Source organism: Pomacea canaliculata, linkage group LG14, assembly GCF_003073045.1.
Source record: "Pomacea canaliculata isolate SZHN2017 linkage group LG14, ASM307304v1, whole genome shotgun sequence".
NCBI classification, from domain to species: Eukaryota; Metazoa; Mollusca; class Gastropoda; order Architaenioglossa; family Ampullariidae; genus Pomacea; species Pomacea canaliculata.
In genome coordinates, this window is record NC_037603.1 from 7,130,760 (window position 1) to 7,149,508 (window position 18,749).

At 44.2% G+C, this 18,749-nt stretch overlaps 1 protein-coding gene across 2 annotated transcripts; it reads right to left on the reverse strand.

Moving 5' to 3' along the window:
• Positions 1-9,992: 9,992 nt before the first annotated feature.
• Positions 9,993-16,548, reverse strand: LOC112555725 (tetraketide alpha-pyrone reductase 1-like). 2 transcript variants are annotated; one of them, XM_025224216.1, is made up of 9 exons: positions 15,524-16,548; positions 14,362-14,566; positions 13,870-14,051; positions 13,412-13,540; positions 12,938-13,023; positions 11,805-11,925; positions 11,446-11,526; positions 10,974-11,095; positions 9,993-10,496 (listed from the first exon to the last, which is right to left on the reverse strand). In XM_025224216.1, the coding sequence occupies exons 1-9, from the start codon at positions 15,534-15,536 to the stop codon at positions 10,338-10,340; spliced, it is 1,098 nt and encodes a 365-aa protein (XP_025080001.1). In that variant the 5' UTR covers positions 15,537-16,548; the 3' UTR covers positions 9,993-10,337. The 2 variants fall into 2 exon arrangements, with proteins under 2 accessions (XP_025080001.1, XP_025080002.1); XM_025224217.1 differs by lacking the exon at positions 15,524-16,548 and adding an exon at positions 14,748-15,023.
• Between the last annotated feature and the right edge of the window lie 2,201 nt (positions 16,549-18,749).

The following is an 18,749-nucleotide window of genomic DNA, read 5'->3' on the forward strand; positions in this document are numbered from 1 at the left end:
AAAGGCAGGGGCTGTGTACAGGGTCTACCGCCGCCTGCAGTGTGACGATGATGTGATTTATGAATCAGTGATTTGTGAACAGTGCAATGAATGGCCATCATACGTTGGCCAACTCTCGGGCAGTCTCGCAGTTTACGGCCCTATAAACGTGCCACGCATGTTGCGAGCAAACAGTTCAACCACGTGAAGGGACCGTTACACAGAAGCCATAAACACCGGAGACTTGTGGTGTGATCGCTACGTCATCACCGGCAAGGAACCCGTACCCCGGGTACGTTTACTCTCTGTTTGCTTGGAGTAAGGAAAGTTCGATAGTCGCTATTGTCTTCCTTCCCCAGTACATCTATATATGAAACGCAATATATATATATATATGTACACACACACATAATTTGTGATATTCCGATTTCTCTTTGGGTCGTGTTATATTTCCGGAGAGAAAGAGTTAATGAAATCAGTCTGCTACTCACTGTACATCGTTAGAGTGATAAATTCTTTGTAAGACAAGGGAATCGTTATTTGAACATAAGATGTCTGGTATTTCCTAATATACATCCCTCTGTGTGTTTACATGTTTACTGGTGGCCGTGCAGCTGACGAACAAAAAATCCACCAAAGGTTACAGAACGGACCCGAAGTTCATCCCTGTCTTTGACCTCTCCCCACAAAAGGGAATCGAGCAAAAAGTTTGTAAAAGTTCACTTCCGCTGAACATTCCTCGGACTGTCGTCACAGGAACGTGAGGCACAGGTCGTGGCTATCGGCCCCCGGAACAATAATAAACAACAACAATCAGACTTTCTCGGTGAACTGCCGGGGAATACTGCGTCCGATGATTTCCTCCATTGACTGTTTCCAGTACAAACAGCAGCAGCAGCAGCAGCAGCAACAACAACAACAACAACAACAACAACAACAACAACAACAACAACATAGCGTGTACAATGTGATTAGTTCTGGCAGCGATTACGAGAGTCAGTCTGGCAAGTCGCTCCCTCGCTTGACTGATTCACACCTGAGCACACACCGCCCCACACTGTCGCCAAATGCTTGTCACGATCACAGGAAACCAGTCATGCGTGTCCTTAGTCATTACTAGACATACAAATACAGGCTTGTGCGTGTGTTTTCTATTTTTAATATATCTGTGTGCCCGCGGTTGAAATCTAATTAACTCCACACCGTTTTTCCGCGCAGAAATTTCTCTCAGAAGCGTTTTGGTCACTGGGGGAGGGAGCGGGTGTGAGGGTAGAATGGAGAAAGAGTTAGGAGACCCTAGGGTCACGTGACGGCGTCGCTATAAACTTTGTGCCCAGGTTTGTGACTACGAGCTGTCACTCTGTCAAAACAGGGAAGGGAAGTGCTCACTTGTTTGACTGTTTCACTACACTGACGCCGTGCATGACAGCTGCACTGTAAATGGAGGGAGAGATCGAACGAGGACAACAAAGTAACGGCTGCAAGAGTCGGCGGGAGGAGCGAAGCCCGTCAGCTCGAGTAATTAAAAAATAGTTTGTAAAATCTCAGGAATGGGTGTTACTGATAATAAACACCAATGGACAGTGAAAATATTTTGAGAGAATCTAACAACGAACAGGTTAAAACACCGACAGGTTGTATAGTCACTCGCTCGTGGCGCCATCACACCATCAATGACAAGCTGACGCCAGCAGACATTTTTTACGGAGGAGCAGAGGTCACGTGACTATGACCATTGACAGACACCCATTGAGGGAAAAAAAACAAAAATCAGTGTAGTTACCTGACTGGATAAATCTTCATCAAAAGATGTTTGTCAGTAACTGAGTGATGGTAATAATAGCATCACGATAATAGTGTAAGTCTAGCATCAAAAAGAAAAGAACGATAAATAATGTAACGAGGTGACCGTGTGACACTCCTATGAATGACATGATGACACAAGTCGTACAATGATAGTCAGATGGTTGGCCGTTCGGATCTCGAGATTCAAGCGAATTGACAGCTGATGACGAACAATCAACAAGTGAGGAAGCTGTGACCAGAGAGGATTCTGGTAACGGTTGTGTGAGTTGGGGAGTCGGGTGGCGGGTGGCGGGTGAGCAGGACATGGACATACAGTTCTGCTGACATCGAGCAAACAAACACCATGGAGACCACAGGGGCGATAAGTCGAACGACCACGCTTCTCTAAATCGATGATGAGGACGAGTGTTTGAACTGACAACAGCTTCCTGAACTCACTGTTTCTCTCTCTCTCTCCATCTTTCTCTCCTGTCCACCTACTGAGCAGGGGACACCTGTACGACCACGCGTCACTGAGTGTAGGATGACGTGTCATAAAATTGTGGATAAGCCCAAATGTTTTTTTCTATAAACAAAAGGAATACAACTTATAAAAAAATTCTACTGTTGATTTTGAACGTTAGGAAGTTCAGACATTTTGAAATGGGAAACACAAGTAAAAAAACCTTTGTGAGAGTTTGTTACGATTGGTGACTGCTGTGGTAAAGAGGTAAACAACGAGAGACTCATCCAGTAAATGAAAGTCCGTCCATCAGTCCTCCCATACCTCTGCCCATCCATACACGGGCTGACAAGCGAGTGGCAGACGGCAAGCAGTCAAGGAAAACCAATCCGGGTACACTCCCACAGTTCGTCTGAGCTTTCCCTTTTGCTCTCTCCCACTGTCTGTCTGCCTGTTTGTCTGTCTGCCTGTCTGTCTGCCTGTCTGCCTGTCTGTCTGCCTGTCTGCCTGCCTATCTGTCTGTCTATATGTTTGTCTGTTATTCTGTCTTTCTCTGACAAGATCAAGTGCGGCAATGTCACACTAAGCTTTATCCTCTGACCAGCCCTTTCTTTCCAGCCTCCTTCAGACAATCCTCTGTTGTTTAATGCCATTGATTACTGCACTGTGTGTTGATTTCAATAATCTCCCGACGTCAGCAACAAGATTGACATCTAACGACTGGCTGAGAGGGAGTCAGCTGTGTGGACAGCAAGAAAACAATTTCCTTTAATCTACACAATGCGCAAATGTGTGTGTGTGTGTTTGAGTGCGTGTGTATGTGTGAGTGCGTGTGTGTGTGAGTGTTTGAGTGCTTGAGAAAATGAGAAAACAAGAGACGAAGAATGTATGTTATCGATCTTTACATTGTTTGTATGTCAACAATGTCTATTATTCACAGCCAAGCAGCGAAGCTAACATTCAATGACAAGTAAGATGGACACTCGAGTCCAGTCTCAGAGAAAATAATTGTTTAAAGTGTATGTGAAGAGAAAATAATAATTCAATATCGTGTAGAAGTGCAGACACTGTACGCATGAGCTAGCGTGTGAATACCCATGGATATGTATATGTTTATGTATGAAAAATGAGATACAAGAAGGAGGGAAGGAAAAACGAAAAAAAGGCAACATATACCTGAACAGGTGAGCGACACGCGGTCAGTGACGTGAAGGAAGACAGGAAACTGATAACAGAAAAGGTGAGAGGGTGGAAGGAGACCAATAAATAAATAAAAGTCCTTTTCCTTTTCGTTTTTATCTAAATGTTACATCTGTCTTGACTAGTTATCCGGCAATACTACATAAGAAAATGTTTGAAGGTGAGGGTTGGATTCTTTGGCAGTTTGTCAGAAATTCTTGCTGTTTAAGATCTTGGAGGTTGGTGGGACGAGTCGGATGCTGCTTGTTAGAGTTGGACATTGTCGTAATCTTTCAGAAGATGGAAATATTCTGTGAGCAGTCTAAGATTACAAAACAACACCGTCTCCATGGTAACAGAGGTTTAGTCTTTACAACATGACCAGGTCTGTCCCCGGGACCTCGATGTGACAGTGGACGTGGATGTCAAACAATTGTTTGCCTTACACTTGAATGGCTGACAGAAGTCAAGGACTGGAAGCTGGGGGAGAGTACTTAGCACTGAGTGATGTCGATACTTGAGACTGACTGTTTGAGGTCACGTGATCCTTGTCATCGGAGGCTGAGGATGTTGCGATGGACTCACACGACGACCGTGTGAAAGCTACTGTTGCTGTGAATCACTCTGGGGGGGGGGGACAATGAGATTGGAACCAGCACTCTTGGCTTCTTTGCTGTCATCGTCACATCCAACCTTTTCCAACTGTGTTGTCACATTGAACCTGTCTCCTGTCTGACGTGACAGCGACCTTTCCCACCTGTGACGAGTGTTTACAAAGACAATGCCTCACGAGCGCGGCTGGGTTCATTTTTCTGGCTGATTAGCAGAAATTCCCGGAATTGTCCCAAGCGCTCGACAACTCTTCTTGTAAATCAATGTTTGCTGTGATGACGAGCAAAACGTGTATTGTGCTACAGTCAGGAAAGTTTGCTGACAAAGACAACCCTTGGCTCACTCTCCACCCATGAACAGTAGGGACTAGACCGGGTGTAGTGTCTCATTGAGCTCTGGGCTCGCGCAGATAACTCTCATTGTCTTTTCCCGCTGAAGCGACTGCAACTGGTGAGCATACTGATTTCCGTGGAAAAAGCAAATAAAAAATAATAAATAAAAAATAAATAAATGATGATAAAATCTGGCGATGGCAGAGCGTGATGATGTTAGAGTTGAGTTATCTCCCTTTTGTTGATACCCCAGGTCTGAGTTAGCTCCCTTTGCGGACACCCCAGGTCTGAGTTAGCTCCCCTTGCAGACACCTTAGGTCTGAGTTAGCTCCCCTTGCGGATGGATACCCCAGGTCTGAGTTAGCTCCCCTTGCAGAAACCCCAGGTTTGAGTTTGTTCCCCTTGCAGACACCCTAGGTCTGAGTTAGCTCACTTTGCGTACAACCCAGGTCTGAGTTAGCTCCCCTTGCGGATGGATACCCCAGGTCTGAGTTAGCTCCCCCTCTTGGTACCCATCATCCCTGGAGCACGTGCACTGTTTGTTATTTGCGAAGCTCTCGAGGTTGGAGTAAAGGTCAGCTGGAGAGAACAGCACGCGGCGCTGTTTCCGGTTGTCTGTCAAGCGCTCACCACACACCCACCTGGGCTCGCTGCCAGAAACACCTGCCAGGCATCGACTGCACACCTGCAAGGTATTGACACAGCACCCGTGACCATCAGTCATGCGGGTGGAGGATTGTGTCACAAGGGCCGTATTCGTGATTAGCTGCCGAGGGCTAAACAGAGGATACCCACCCGAGTTCCTACCCCGTTCACTTCCCGACATAACACGAAATAAAAGCAGCTGGCTTCACGCTCTCTCTCACGCGCACACACGCGAGCGCAAACATAAAGACAGAACACGAGAAAGGATGCAGAGTAATGAGAGAAAAGAAAGATATTAGACATAATTAAAAAGAAAAGAAGGAAGAAGTCGGCTACAGACTGTACGTTAGGTGGTCCTCGCCGTCTGTGGCCACAAGATGTCTGTGTGGCGGCAAGAGAGTTGTTCAGCTCTACAACCCTTGGCAACAGTCTAAACAGTCTCTCAAACAGTCTCTCAATGTTTCTGCTAACCTCACTGTAGGTGAGTCTGGTCAGTTTATACTGCAGTCCAGACACTCGCTGTGTAAAGCCCTCACCTCCCTTTGAACCTGGGGAGTGGGCGTGTCCTAGAGAAATGTCCTGAGTCCAACACCCACGTGACCGAGACAGATGATTAAAAAATGTGAGGAAGACTCTGATCAGCCAATCGTAAGCTGCCAGCGCACCTGATGGATCTTGTGAGCGACTTTCTCTATCCCCCCTTCTCTCTCTACTTCACTCCCCTTCTCTCTCTCTACCTCACCCCCCATCTCTCTCGTTAATTCTTTCTCTCTCCCCATCTCTCACTACAGGCAAGGGCAGGTAATTGCGGTGCAGACTAGCCATCCATTTGCAGTAATCTGCCAAGCCTGCACACAAATACCTGTAAGGTGTGTGCTTCCTGCTGGAGTGTGACTGCTGCTCAGCTAATAAACTGCGAGGCTTTCAAGCCATGGAAATAAAATGGTTTCCCGAGTTCAAATCTTTCGAGAGTGAGCAGCACTTAGCACGGTGCTTCACGTGAACAACTCTCGTCTGGCTTTTATTTTGTGCTCAAAACGTGTAAAGAACAGGGAATACCTTGAGTCATGGTTGACAATATAAGCTTAACGATAGACTTACAAATCACAGAGACCGGATGTGACGTAACTCAACAGGTTCTTACTGTTTGTAATACACTAAAGCTCATAACGTTGAAGGCGTTCTTCCGGTGCGCAAATGTTTCAGTCAGTCAGTCACATGACTGCCCAGCAATAGTCCGGTTGGTGTTCTTGCCTTTGTAGTAGATATTAGTCGGTTCGATGCCCACGATGGGCACCTGTTGGAAAACAGCCAAAAGGTGAATGGGCTACTTTCACCTTACCTTTATTTTTTTAACGCGTTAATTAGTGATTGAGCAACTGATCGTTCGATGTTGAGCTGAAGTTTTCATTGTCATCACCTGACAGGCTGAGGCCAGGGTCGTGAGACTGAGAGTCGGGTGGAGTTAGTGTCACCTGACTCACCTCAAACACTATTGTTGGGATCCAATGAAGGCCGCTGGCAGGTTTCTGGTCCACTGACCGCCATCGACTGCTTGCCGGGGACCCTCTGATTGCCGGGTAGGCTCGTCACAATGCGCTGCACGCACCCGTGCCGTTGCAATGGTGTGAGCCTTGCAGCCACCCGACAAGGTAAACACCCAACAGGTAAACATCATGGCGATAGTCTCTTGGCCTTCAGATTAGGCCGGGGATCAAAGGCTGTTACGTGGCGTTACACGAGATGCTGCGCACACGTCACTCAGAGGCACGTGACAGGAGCAACGTGGGGCGCGAGACAGATGTAACGTAGGTGTGACGTAGTGTAGAGTTATCACGTGGTGACTTCATGATGGCGGGCAGCGCAGTTTCTCGTGTAATCAACTCCTGCTGGCCTACTGACAGGTCTACAGCTTATTCCAGCGCGTCCTGGGCGGTTTCCATAGCAACAGTCGGGTGGTGTCGTCCTTTCTTTGCCGTCAACCTGTCACAGATGTGTCTGTGTGTTTGTTTATTTGTTTGTTTGTTTGTTTGTTTGTTTGTTTGAAGGGGTGTCTAACCCGTTAAGAATGATTCACCTCTCCCCCTTGGCCACCCGACACAGCTCATGAAAAGTCAAGGCAAAGATCGACTTGACGCGTCGCCTTGTGATGCAGGTGGATAAAGGTCAGTATTTGAATGGCAAAGGTCAAAATACCAGTACTGAATGTCAAAGGTCAACATACCAGTACTCAATGGCAAAGGTCAACATACCAGACCTGTGGGACACAGGTCACCATTCCAGGCTCGGGGGCTAAGCTAACGGTGCTATGTGACCGGTATAGCCGGCATCAAAGTCACTTCCAAACATTCCCGAGTCACTGGTCAGAAGCCTTCAAGTGGTTCTTTCCACACGTTTTGAAGGTGAGTGAACACTGCTCACGACCTGAAGTACTCGGACACGATTGCCACACAGAAGTGGAAGAAAAATAGTCCTAACGGAATCCATCGTGCCGTTGCCAGCACTGTCAAATGCCAAGGGTCACAGTCAATGGCATTTATTGTCGAGCACTTGCGAGGGTACATCAAGTCCACGCTGTCACCCTTCACATTCATCCTGTGTGTGATTCGCCTTCTCCTCTGCTCCCCACCCCTTCCCCCAGTGACGTGCTCTCCTTGTCTTCATCCTGTGATTCCGTTTCTAGCAAACATCTGTAACTCCTTTCCCGTCTCTCGGTCTTGGCGCTGTGAAGACGTTTATTTTCAGTCCGCCCCCTGTGAATTCTGCTCCGAGAATACCCGAGGAAAAGGTCGAATACCACGGATTTACAGAGATGTCGAGCGCCCAGTGTCATCGAAAACAATAATAATAAAAAAACACCGATACAATCCAAGTCTTCCGTCACGATACAGGCGGGTCCGTGGTGTTGCCGCCACATCAACACTCCTCTGCTATTGGTCCATCCTGGGAGAGACAGAGAGAGAGAGACAGAGAGAGCCAGACATGGTACACAAACACACGTGACAAACAAGAAAGGCAAGCGTCCAGGTGTACCGACTGTTTGCATGAAGTAGTCTGGTTCAGCCCACACTTGGGCGACATGACACAGCAAGATCCTCCTCATGGGCGTTGGGACGATGACAGGACAGATAAAACATGTAACGGTCGGGACCTGCTCATTATCACACAGGACTTATGATTAGCTAAACAGATCTCAGCTAATCTTTGGTATCGGAATACATTTTACCTGTCTTCTGATTACCTAGCGACTCCGTTGTGATTATCTCTAGTCTGCTCATGTCTAATTATCTGATGTCTGCTTGTCGTTGTCATGGCAACTCTCAACTCGTTGACCTACCAAACTGCTTAGTGCACACACTTCAAAGGGCTCGGAATGATTTTGTGTTTATTTGTTGTCTTGTGTTTATTTCTAGTGTTTCGTGGAAAGCACAGCGAGGTCTCAAACATGGGGATAAAGCGCTCTACATTTCTTATTGTTATCATTATTATTGGTCCTAGCGAAACTTTTTTTCATATTCTTAGACAAATTTTAGATAAATTATCGACTAGAAACCTGAAAGGTTAAGTAAGCTTTGCATAAAGAACCTCAAGTTGCTGGGAACATCACGATGTACATCAGATAGGTGCGAGATGGGGAGCCCGGTGCAGCGAGAGGCCCTGGGTTCAGATTTTGTCTGGCCATCGAGGGTTTTCTCCGGGTACTCCAGTTCCTGGCTTCTTGTCTTGAGTGTGAAATCATCTCAAGGTGGAAGCACCTTCCTACTAAATTAACCAATCAGCGGTGCGCCTTAACCACAGGACGTCACGCTTCCCGAAGTGAGTGCTGACCTAAAGACCTTCTGACCTTTTAACCTGGTCTGAGAGAGGAAGAAGAGATAACTGTCGCGATTTGAGGTTTCAGAGATACAGAATATTTGCAGCTGCACGAGTCCTACTTTTTTTTTTTACGATTTCCTGTGGCCTGACAAGAGAAAACACATTCTCGTGACTTCTCGTTGGCCGTGACACAGAGCGAGATTTCGTCATACAAGTCACATCAAGGGAAGGAAAAGGGTGCAATAGCATTAAAAAAGGAGATATTTGCAACAGGGGGTGGGTGGGGAAGAGAATAGCCTCCGGTGAACCCACTTGGCAAATGACATCACTTTACCCGGCCTGGAGGCTCAATAACCAGAGAGACGAAATTAATCGAATCTAAACAAAGCCGCCCGGGTGGATAAAGGGCAATGTTGACGCAATAAGTCTGTTCTGCTGTGTGCATGTCACACCCTCACACAAAGGCCAGGGGGAAATGATTCTGACTGAGACTGTAAACCGTTAAAATGCTATCATTTATACCGCGGATAGCACGCTAATCGAACACACTAATATCTGTGACATAATACATTTATATCCATGACAAATACATTAACAATGTGCTGATGTCACGGTTTGATTGCACAATACGATGACCTCGTACATTCCTGTCCTCTGACAAACTTTCTTGTGATACCTCTCTGTTGTCATCTTCTGTGGTGGTCTGATGGCGCAGCGGTTAGCGTGTGTCACTAATTCAGTGAGGGTTGGCTGCTCTGGGTTCAGATCTCGTCTCGGGCACTCTGGTTTTTTTTTTTCTCTGCATATGGCATTTTTTTACAGGATTTATTGTGATGTAACTTTAGTTGCTGGCTTGGCGTAAAACACCAATGTTTCCCTCCCTCCCATTTTCTTCTGCTGCTCTTCTCTGGATTGTCCAAGTAGAGGGACAAGTGACCGTCCATTCCACTCACCCCACTCACCGCTCAGTCATTAACCTGCAGGTATCTACACCCCGACCAACTCTTCATACACAGGTGGGTGTCATCTCGAGAACACCAAGATCAAAATAAACTACAGTCGCAAAAAGCATCACCACCACCGTGATGTAACCAACCGATCAACGCAAACACAGTTATGTCGCCTTGTCTCGGCAAACAGGACACATCCAACGCCAAAAACAGACAAATAAAAGGCTAAAGAAATAATGACATCTTTACTGTCATGTATATCTAACGCTCATCAAAACATCATATACATCTGACGTTCATCATACCATGCCTATAGTTTCATTGCCATGAACAGCTGACGTTCATCAAGCTGTGTCTATAGCTTCACTGCCATGTACAGCTGACGTTCATCAAGCTGTCTATAGTTTCATTGCCATGTACAGCTGACGTTCACCAATCTATGTCTATAGCTTCACAGCCATGTACATCTGACGTTCATCAAGCTGTCTATAGCTTCACTGCCATGTACAGCTGACGTTCACCAAACTATGTCTATAGCTTCACTGCCATGTACAGCTGACGTTCACCAATCTATGTCTATAGCTTCACTGCCATGTACAGCTGACGTTCCTCCGGCCCGCCGGGTCCGCGGTAACCTGGCGTGGTCTTGACAAAGCCGCCCTGTATCAGTGAGTGCGCCATCTCGATGATGGTGTCCCTCACATCACGTGGCTCCACTTTCAACACCTGGCGCATCTGAGGAAGGACGAGCACAAGACTGACACTGACACATGTGTCATCTATAACATGGTGGACATGACACAGTAAATGGCACGCATCTTCTGGGATAAAAGTAAAACTGAACATGGAGTTTGTCCCACGCTGACGTCACGAGAGATAACGCTTTGAGACGCGCTTGCTCAAGTCACAAAAGTCACTCACACACAACTGACTCAAGGCACTAACGTCACTTCCGCCCTCACAGCTGACAGAGCGCACTTACCTCATACACACTAACAGCTGACGCGTCATTAACGTCACTAACAGCTGACACAAGGCTGATGGTTATCACGTCACCTTTATGTTCGATTCCCTAGTAAAAGATGCCAGGAAACCCCAGGGGAAAACCCTTGAATGCACTTTTGTGTTTATGTATGTCTACGAGTGAGAATAAGCTGCTCTGTCGTTTGTGTTTATGTATATCAAAGGGAGACAACAAGCCTTATAGCCTACCTTTGAATTGTCGAAGGTGTGAACGACGCCAACCTGCGGTAACAACGACCTCAAACTCTTGTCGAACAGACTGACCACGCGCAGAATCAGCTTCGGGGCCGTGCAGGTGGGCACGTTGTAACCTGACACGTCACCAATACTATGTAACATGACACGTCATAAATATTATGTAACATGTGACGTCGTCAATATTATGTAGCACGCAACGTCGTAAATACATGTATTATGTAGTCTGACAAGTCCTCAATATTACGTCACCTGACACATAAATATTATGTAACATGATATGTCGTCAGAAGGAGGCAAAGAAAGACTGTGGTGATAGGCAGTCCCAATGATAAATATAATTACAGAGAGAGAAATGATAAACATTAAATAATTGTCTGAAAATGGCGAGAGTCGCACATCTAAATGCCGATGCTATGCTAACACAATGTCTAGTGCTGACGCTCATGCTGACGGCCCCAGCTACCTTGAGGTCTGAAGACGGCGTCGAGGAGAAGCGCCATCTGGCTGAACCACAGGTTGACGTTGCTGCAGATGAAACGATTCCCTGAAACACAATGTCATGTCACACAACAGTGTTAGCTCTAGTGTTAGTTCTGTGCAAGTGATGCCCATGACGTCTGACGCCGTGGTGTTAGCCGTGCCTGACCTTTGCCCCCCACACAATAACATGCAACACGAAAGTAGAAGTTGTGCTCAGAATATTCCACACACACACACGCGAGCACACAAATAAACAATCTTAAAATGCTGCAGAGGTCAACAAAAAAGAGATTTGTAAAAATGCAAGGGAGGGACAGATCGACTGTTTCTATAGTAACCTACCGGCAGCTTCCGGTAACGTCATCGCTCGCACATGCGCAAGAGCCACGTCTCTGACGTCAACAATGTTAAAGTTGAGTGCGGGCAACATGGGCATCTGTCTCTCCAGCATTCGCTTAATCGGCTGGTACACGATGCGATTTGTTAAAAATAATTGTAATATTACAAACATAATGTTATGAAAAACACATTGGTATTGCAGATAATGATGCGATATTATTAGCAAAGTATTATTTGAAATAAATACATCGGGATAAGAAATATTTACACAATATTACTAACATAAGATTATAAGAATTAAATAAATTGGGATTGCAGAAACTTATACGACATTATAAACAAAATATTATTTGAAATAAATACATTGGGATTATATATATTTTTACAATATTACAATTATTCGAAATAAAGCACAGTGTTGCCAATTGTGAGTCTTGGCGTGCGCGCGCGTTTTATACAGGGAAGGAACTGAGTTGTATTGTACTAACGATGCATAGACGGTTGATGGTGCAATGGCAACGTTAAGAATCGGATGTTGGAGGTTCGTATCTCGGCTGCGACATACATCTTTTTGAATGTGACACCTGTTCATAGGGATGATCGCCCGCGGTTTTTTCGGGTACTCGTTTCCTCCACTCTGTGTGTGTGTGTGAGCGAGAGAGAGAGAGAGAGCAGCTATGTCTGAATGATGATGAATGAATTTGTAAGACTCATTTGATGCCCGCTAATAAGTGTGTGCTCGTACAACCTTATGTAAGAGCCTTGAGTCCGTCTTTATTTGTGGTACAAGGCGCCCTATATAAACATTTATTAGTAGTTTTCTCCAGAGTATATTATAATTTTCATGTTACCCATTATAAAATGCTACCGGATGCTTTACTGACAATCAACAGGTTTGTGAAAGAAATCCCATCCCACGTGACAGGCCCCTACAACACGGCGCCACACCCAGCGCATGAAGTGACAATCATGAAGTTGGATAGGTTCGCCCGAGGTCTGCCCAGGATCCCCCTGCAATGCTACCTATTTATAAGAGAAGAATATTAGTATGAACTTTATATAATAAGTATTATAAATTAATGTCTAACTAAAGACCCGAGCCCTTAGTCACCACCACGAAATACAAGGGAGCTCACCACTATACTTGTACACGATGAGCCGTGGAGTACCGGGCCTTGAACGAAGGCAGGATTGATCACAACCAGTTCAAATTTTTTTTGTTCTTCAGGCCACAAAACAAGAAAAGAATAATAATAAATAAAGGAACTTACGATGTCTATGTCTGTCTCCGTCAGTCACGTCGGGGCTCAGAAATAGCATCGTTAACACTTGATAATTAAGACTGACAAGACATAAAATAATCAACATAGCTAAACTATACATTTTCTAAAATTTATGCACACGACAGCAACTTATTGAGCTTTAAGAAGCTAGACATTTTCAAAAGTTAATAAACATGATCAAAGGGCTGGGGATCAAATTAAAAGTCAGAATCACAAGGGTGACAGTTTATGCAATCGGGGGTAAATACAAGAATGAGCATGTTCACTGTAAGCTATTGTACGCATGGAGTGGCACGCTTATCTGGACCACAGAGGCACGTGACGTACCTGGGAGGTCTTTGACAAAGACCCAGGCTGCTTTCTCCGCTAAAGTCTTACTCTTGGAGTAGGCATCCACTTGGGTGACATCACTCCAGTTCTGTTCCGTCAGTGGAATCACGTTTGACTGCGGGCTGTCTTTAAGGGGAAAAAACAAAACAAAACCAAAACAAATCACATATTTCACCAGCTTCTTGCAGTACTTCGCCTCCCCCTTTCTCTGCTCTCTCTCCCGCAAGTACGCACAGATCATAAATGCAAATTGTGTTCATTTAACATATGTATTTATTATATAAACATTTAAACATGTGTTTATGTCCATTCAAGTTACATTTATGATGCGCATTTATCATGCCTCTGTTCTTAGACTAAAGTTCTCACTCCAAAACTATAAAGAACTTTTAAGCAAGAAGTATGCTATATCCTAAAACGCACTCATGCACGCGCACGCACACACAGAAACTGACTGTCCACAGCAGCCACTGAGCTAGTGAGCACCACTCGCTTCACGCTCCCCTCATTGGCGCATGCGCGAAGGACAGCGAGAGTTCCCTCCCTGGCCTGCCTGATCAGCTCGTCCTCGTTCACTGAGAGTTCCAGGGGAAAGGGACTGGCCACGTGAACAACGTACATCATGTCCTTCACGGCCCTGTGAACACGCCAGCTTGGGTAGTGAACTGAGGTTGACGCCTGTGTGTAGCGACTAGAGTTTGAGGTTAAACTAAAATATCTCAGTTAACTACAATAATTATGACATGTACGTCAACGGCAGGTTGGTTTTCTTTTCTATCTTTGTTTCTGTCCATAAAAACCCAATAAAATGAGGAGAAAACATTGATGCTTGTTGCGGTGTCTAACTATCATGGCATCAGTGTATGATAGACAAACGAAGTCTCAAAGAGCAAGTTCCACTACCAGAATATTTACCAAGGTTCTTGACAAAGACACTGCTAACTCACGGTTGCCATGACGATTCCACATCAAGATCGGCCTCCACGAGTTCCAGCGGATGTTTGGCCCCAGGACACAGGTTGTGCAGGTGTTTGATCTTGGCTTCGTTTTTGAGACTGCGCACCGTGCCGCGCACACTGTAGCCCTCTTCTTGTAGCAGCTTGATCACGTGACCCGCAATGTACCCAGATGCTCCCGTCACCAACACTCGCTCTGGACAGTAGGAGAAAACATATCGTCAACATATCAATGCCATCTTATCAGGACTGATTGCCGACTGTCCTAGTTTATCACATACTTAATTACTGATTGATGATTGTCCTAGCTCGTCATGTCAACAAGTACTGATTGCTAATCATCACTGTTGATGTTGTTGCTGATGTCTTTCACTTGCCCATATTCCTGAGAGAGTATTGCTTAACCTTCTCTCCACACTGCTGGTGGATCTCTGACGTTGTCCACTACATCGCTCCACAATATGTCGTCCACTATACCTCTCCACAATACGTTATCCAATTCCACCTGTCGTTAAACCGTATTTCTTTAACCAGATCGATGTACACAGTGATCAACGAACACAGTCATCAGTGCACACACAAGTCTTGGCTCCACACCACAACACCAGTAGGTGCAGTCGACATTTTCCTCCTGACGACATTTTACCACTTCACTTGACGTCTGCTCTGACGTAATTGACTCTAAGATGTCACTCTTACGTCACAGTTCCGCTTCCCTGACAACCGCGCATGCTCAGTAGCTGCACTGGGAAAGCCACTCCATAGTCTGTATAGGATCGCTCAAGATGGATTAATCCTCGTCTTGCTGTGTTTGACTAAAGACTCACTACTTCCCTCCCAACCCACGCTAAGGGGAGAGAAGAGCGCAAAGACTACGTTTTAAAAAAACTAAGTAGCCTCCCCTGACAAACTTGGTCTAGACCAGCGGTTCTCAACCTTTTACTTGTGACGCCCCCCCCTTGACAAACAAAGGTACGTCCACGCGCCCCCCTTAGCCGGCAATGTAAGCTAATTTCACTAATACCGGTATAAGAAACTTTAAAAAAATGACCACCTTCGCCCCCTTTTGTAAGCACGTCGCGCCCCACCGTTTGAGAACCGCGGGCCTAGACTAATGAGCGCAACTGCCTGCTGTGGGCAGGTGAACGCTTACCTGTAGTGGCCATGATTGTTGTGAAGTGTGAAGCTCCTCCACAGTGTAAGTTCACGGTAAATGTACCTGTGTGAAGAGGAATGAAGCTCACCGAGACGATCGCGTGCTGGTATGAAGGAGGAGGGGGAGGAGGATGTGGATGTGTGACCGATCAAATGCACTGGTGACGTGCACTGCGCATGCCTTCGTTACATAAACCTTTGCCCTTGAGTCTGCACCTTAGAGTAGACCACTCGGCCACCCTGACAACTGGCGGACGGGGTCAGCAAGTCCTCCCTACTGCTACCGACGACAATGAGACAAGTGAGTCAAGCGCTGATCGTAAGAACAAGAAAATGCTATAATCACTGTGTCTGTGGGAACGCTTTTGACAGGAGCACACCCTGCTATCTGACGCCGCGCTGTTTATCTACCTGACGCCGCGCTATTTGTAGTCCTCACCAGGCTTGCGCCATCTCGACACAAGATCGAGGCTCATGGCGCGGTAGTCACTGACCTGTGATGTTTTGTTTGAAGATCCGCTTCAATGCACGGGTAGCCTAGATTACAAGCTGACAGTACCCGACATTACTCAGCATTTGCAGACTCAGTGAGCTCACGCTGTGCAATCAGTTGCACCAACCGACAGACAAAAGATTCAACATGTTACTGATATGCATTTTGATGATTTCAATACTTTGTAGGTTAAGTTATAAACACTTCTCATAACATACTTAATTTGTCTGTTGATCAGTGTGGAGCACTTACATTTGAAGGTTTTTAAAAACTCTGATCAAGTAAAAATTATATACCTCTAATTGTTTGGTACTTCATGTTGATGGTATGATGTAATATATGATTAAGACATTTAAGAGAGCAGAAAGTTGTAACATTATAAAGCATTGAAGGATTTACATGGCTGAAGCTAAATGAGTTAACATACACTAAATTAATTGGAAATGATAGTTTTAAGAATATAGCTAACTTAAAACCTACATTTTCTGGTTATCATCAGATCCATCAAAGACGGCCTTGTGGCTAAATGCTTTATAAATAAAGGATTGATCCTGGCAATATTCAGCACTATTGTGAAGACTTTTGTTTGAGAGACTTTATGCAGTTACAAAATTATTTATTTTAAAAGTATGAATGACTACAAAAAATGTATATGCATCTCTGTCACCCTGACATCCATACTTTGTTACAAAACTGTAAGTGATAATTCAGAGTAAACAATTTGTAAACTCTGCTTATTGTATAGAAATTTAGACTGCACTAAATAAATTCTTTTACAGAAAGGTACAAGTACAAGAAGTAGGAAAGCAGAGGAAACAGAATGTGTGTTGTATGAATAAAAGGATAATAAAGATTTCATTGCAGTGAAATCGCTAATTTGATAAGGAAGTATGAAGAATGCCAGAATAGTCTGGGAGATGTAAGGAAAAATTAAAAAAACTCAACTGAATAATACCAAAAACAGAGAGAAGAGAGTAAAAAAGAAATTTAGGGAGCATTCTTAAAGAATTGAAAGGGACAGCTTTCTGAACAAGCTCAATAGATACTTGACAGCTATAAAGGTATTTTCTATTATCATTTTATAACACCATGTGGATCACACATACTTATTGGTTCTTGAATAAATATGGCTGTACAAGTTTTTTTTAATAAATTGTGGAATGAAAAACTCTTGTTGTGCTTATGTTTTGCTATCAATGGATAATAGGTAATAGTTCCTATAATTCTCATGGGACATGTGTGGGCTTGAGAAAGAGGTAGTTGTTAACTTGCTAGTATTTTCTTTTGCGATACTTATTCATGCCAACATCTGAGTGTCCATCTGGTCTTTTAAAGTTAAAAGCAATGGGGGTCTAGCCGTGCCATCAATTAGTGTTCTTAAAATCATAAGACATTGTGGAACTGCATTGCTGTCAGCTGTGAACATTAAAAAAAGTGCAGTCTGGTCAATGGGGGAAAATTGTGGTGGCTAGAATTATGACTGACATGGCTTCTTGTAGGAGTAGGTGAAGATGTGATGGTGTTTATGTCAGCATTAGTGTTAGTTATGTGAGTAGAGGACTGATACCATGGTGTTGATATCAGTGTTAAGGTTATTTGTGTGAGTAAATGAATGATATCCTGGTGTTGATGTCAGGGTCAGGGTTACTTGTGTAAGTAGATGAATAATGGTGGTGTTGATATCAGACATCAGTGGATGCACAAAAATGCATTGATATGACAAAGAGACAGTGAGACATTTGTCAGACTGGCCAAAGGAAACTTTACTAAGGCTGAAGATGGCATATTAGCTGATGGCATTCATACTATTTTCCACATGATTAGTTACACTCACATAGCTCACAATAAACTCTTTGCTTCTGAGACCAGCTGTATGTGTGTGTTTTCTATTTTTACAGCATTTGAGCCTGCCTTTGATTGTAGCATAAAGCATTATATAAATCAACATTATATTTATTATTGAAACAGTCCTCGAGTTCATCCAATCAAAACACGATTTACATCAACTTTTTCATTTTATTTTCCTTTTCCTCGCCTTTCATCTAGTAGCTTTGAGACGAATTTAAACACAAAGAAAAAGGAAATGAAGTAGACACCAATGACTCGACTCGTTTAGAAATGAAAGATACAATAATATCACATCTTATAAAAGGTTGCATTGGTCTACTGCAAATTCGCGGTATCATTGTAGTGTAAACTAGCCTTGTTGAAAACATACCTTGCACAATAATTATCTTAAACCGTGAATTTAAACTGTTTTATTAGTGTGCAACTATGTGAGGTAATTAGTTACATATGTCAACGCAATGCCTGTTAGTTTACCTAGGTGACTAAGTAACTAAATGAAAGCAAAACTGGGCTTGTTTTCCTATTCGTTTTTCAAAGCAATCACGATTCTTTGAGATAGTGAATAAAACTATTTGTTAAAGCCTAGCTAAATGTCAGCAAGACTATTTTTAAATCAGTCTTATAATTGTAAATGCTAATTAAAATATGAATCGTGTAGTCTTGTTCAGTGTAACGATTGTAATACAAACTGTAGTCTAAATCAGTGTTTTTATAGTAAAGCCATTTAGTGTTGATCAGTATAATAATTGTCCGTGCTAATTAAAATACCAAACAAAATCGTATGTTTCTCTTGTCCGAATTCAATAATGACAAGGTAAGTGTGATGACGAGAAGGTAAATTAGTCATCACAGTCTCTAAGGAGGGTCATGGGCGCCGAGGTTG

Excerpts from the sequence above, each read along its gene's own strand:
- LOC112555725 (XM_025224216.1), bottom strand. Across the intron at positions 14,052-14,361 it reads GTGGAATCGTCATGGCAACC|GGCCGTGAAGGACATGATGT; the intron begins GTGAGTTAGCAG and ends GCGTGTTCACAG. Across the intron at positions 10,497-10,973 it reads ACACCTTCGACAATTCAAAG|ATGCGCCAGGTGTTGAAAGT; the intron begins GTAGGCTATAAG and ends GTCCTTCCTCAG.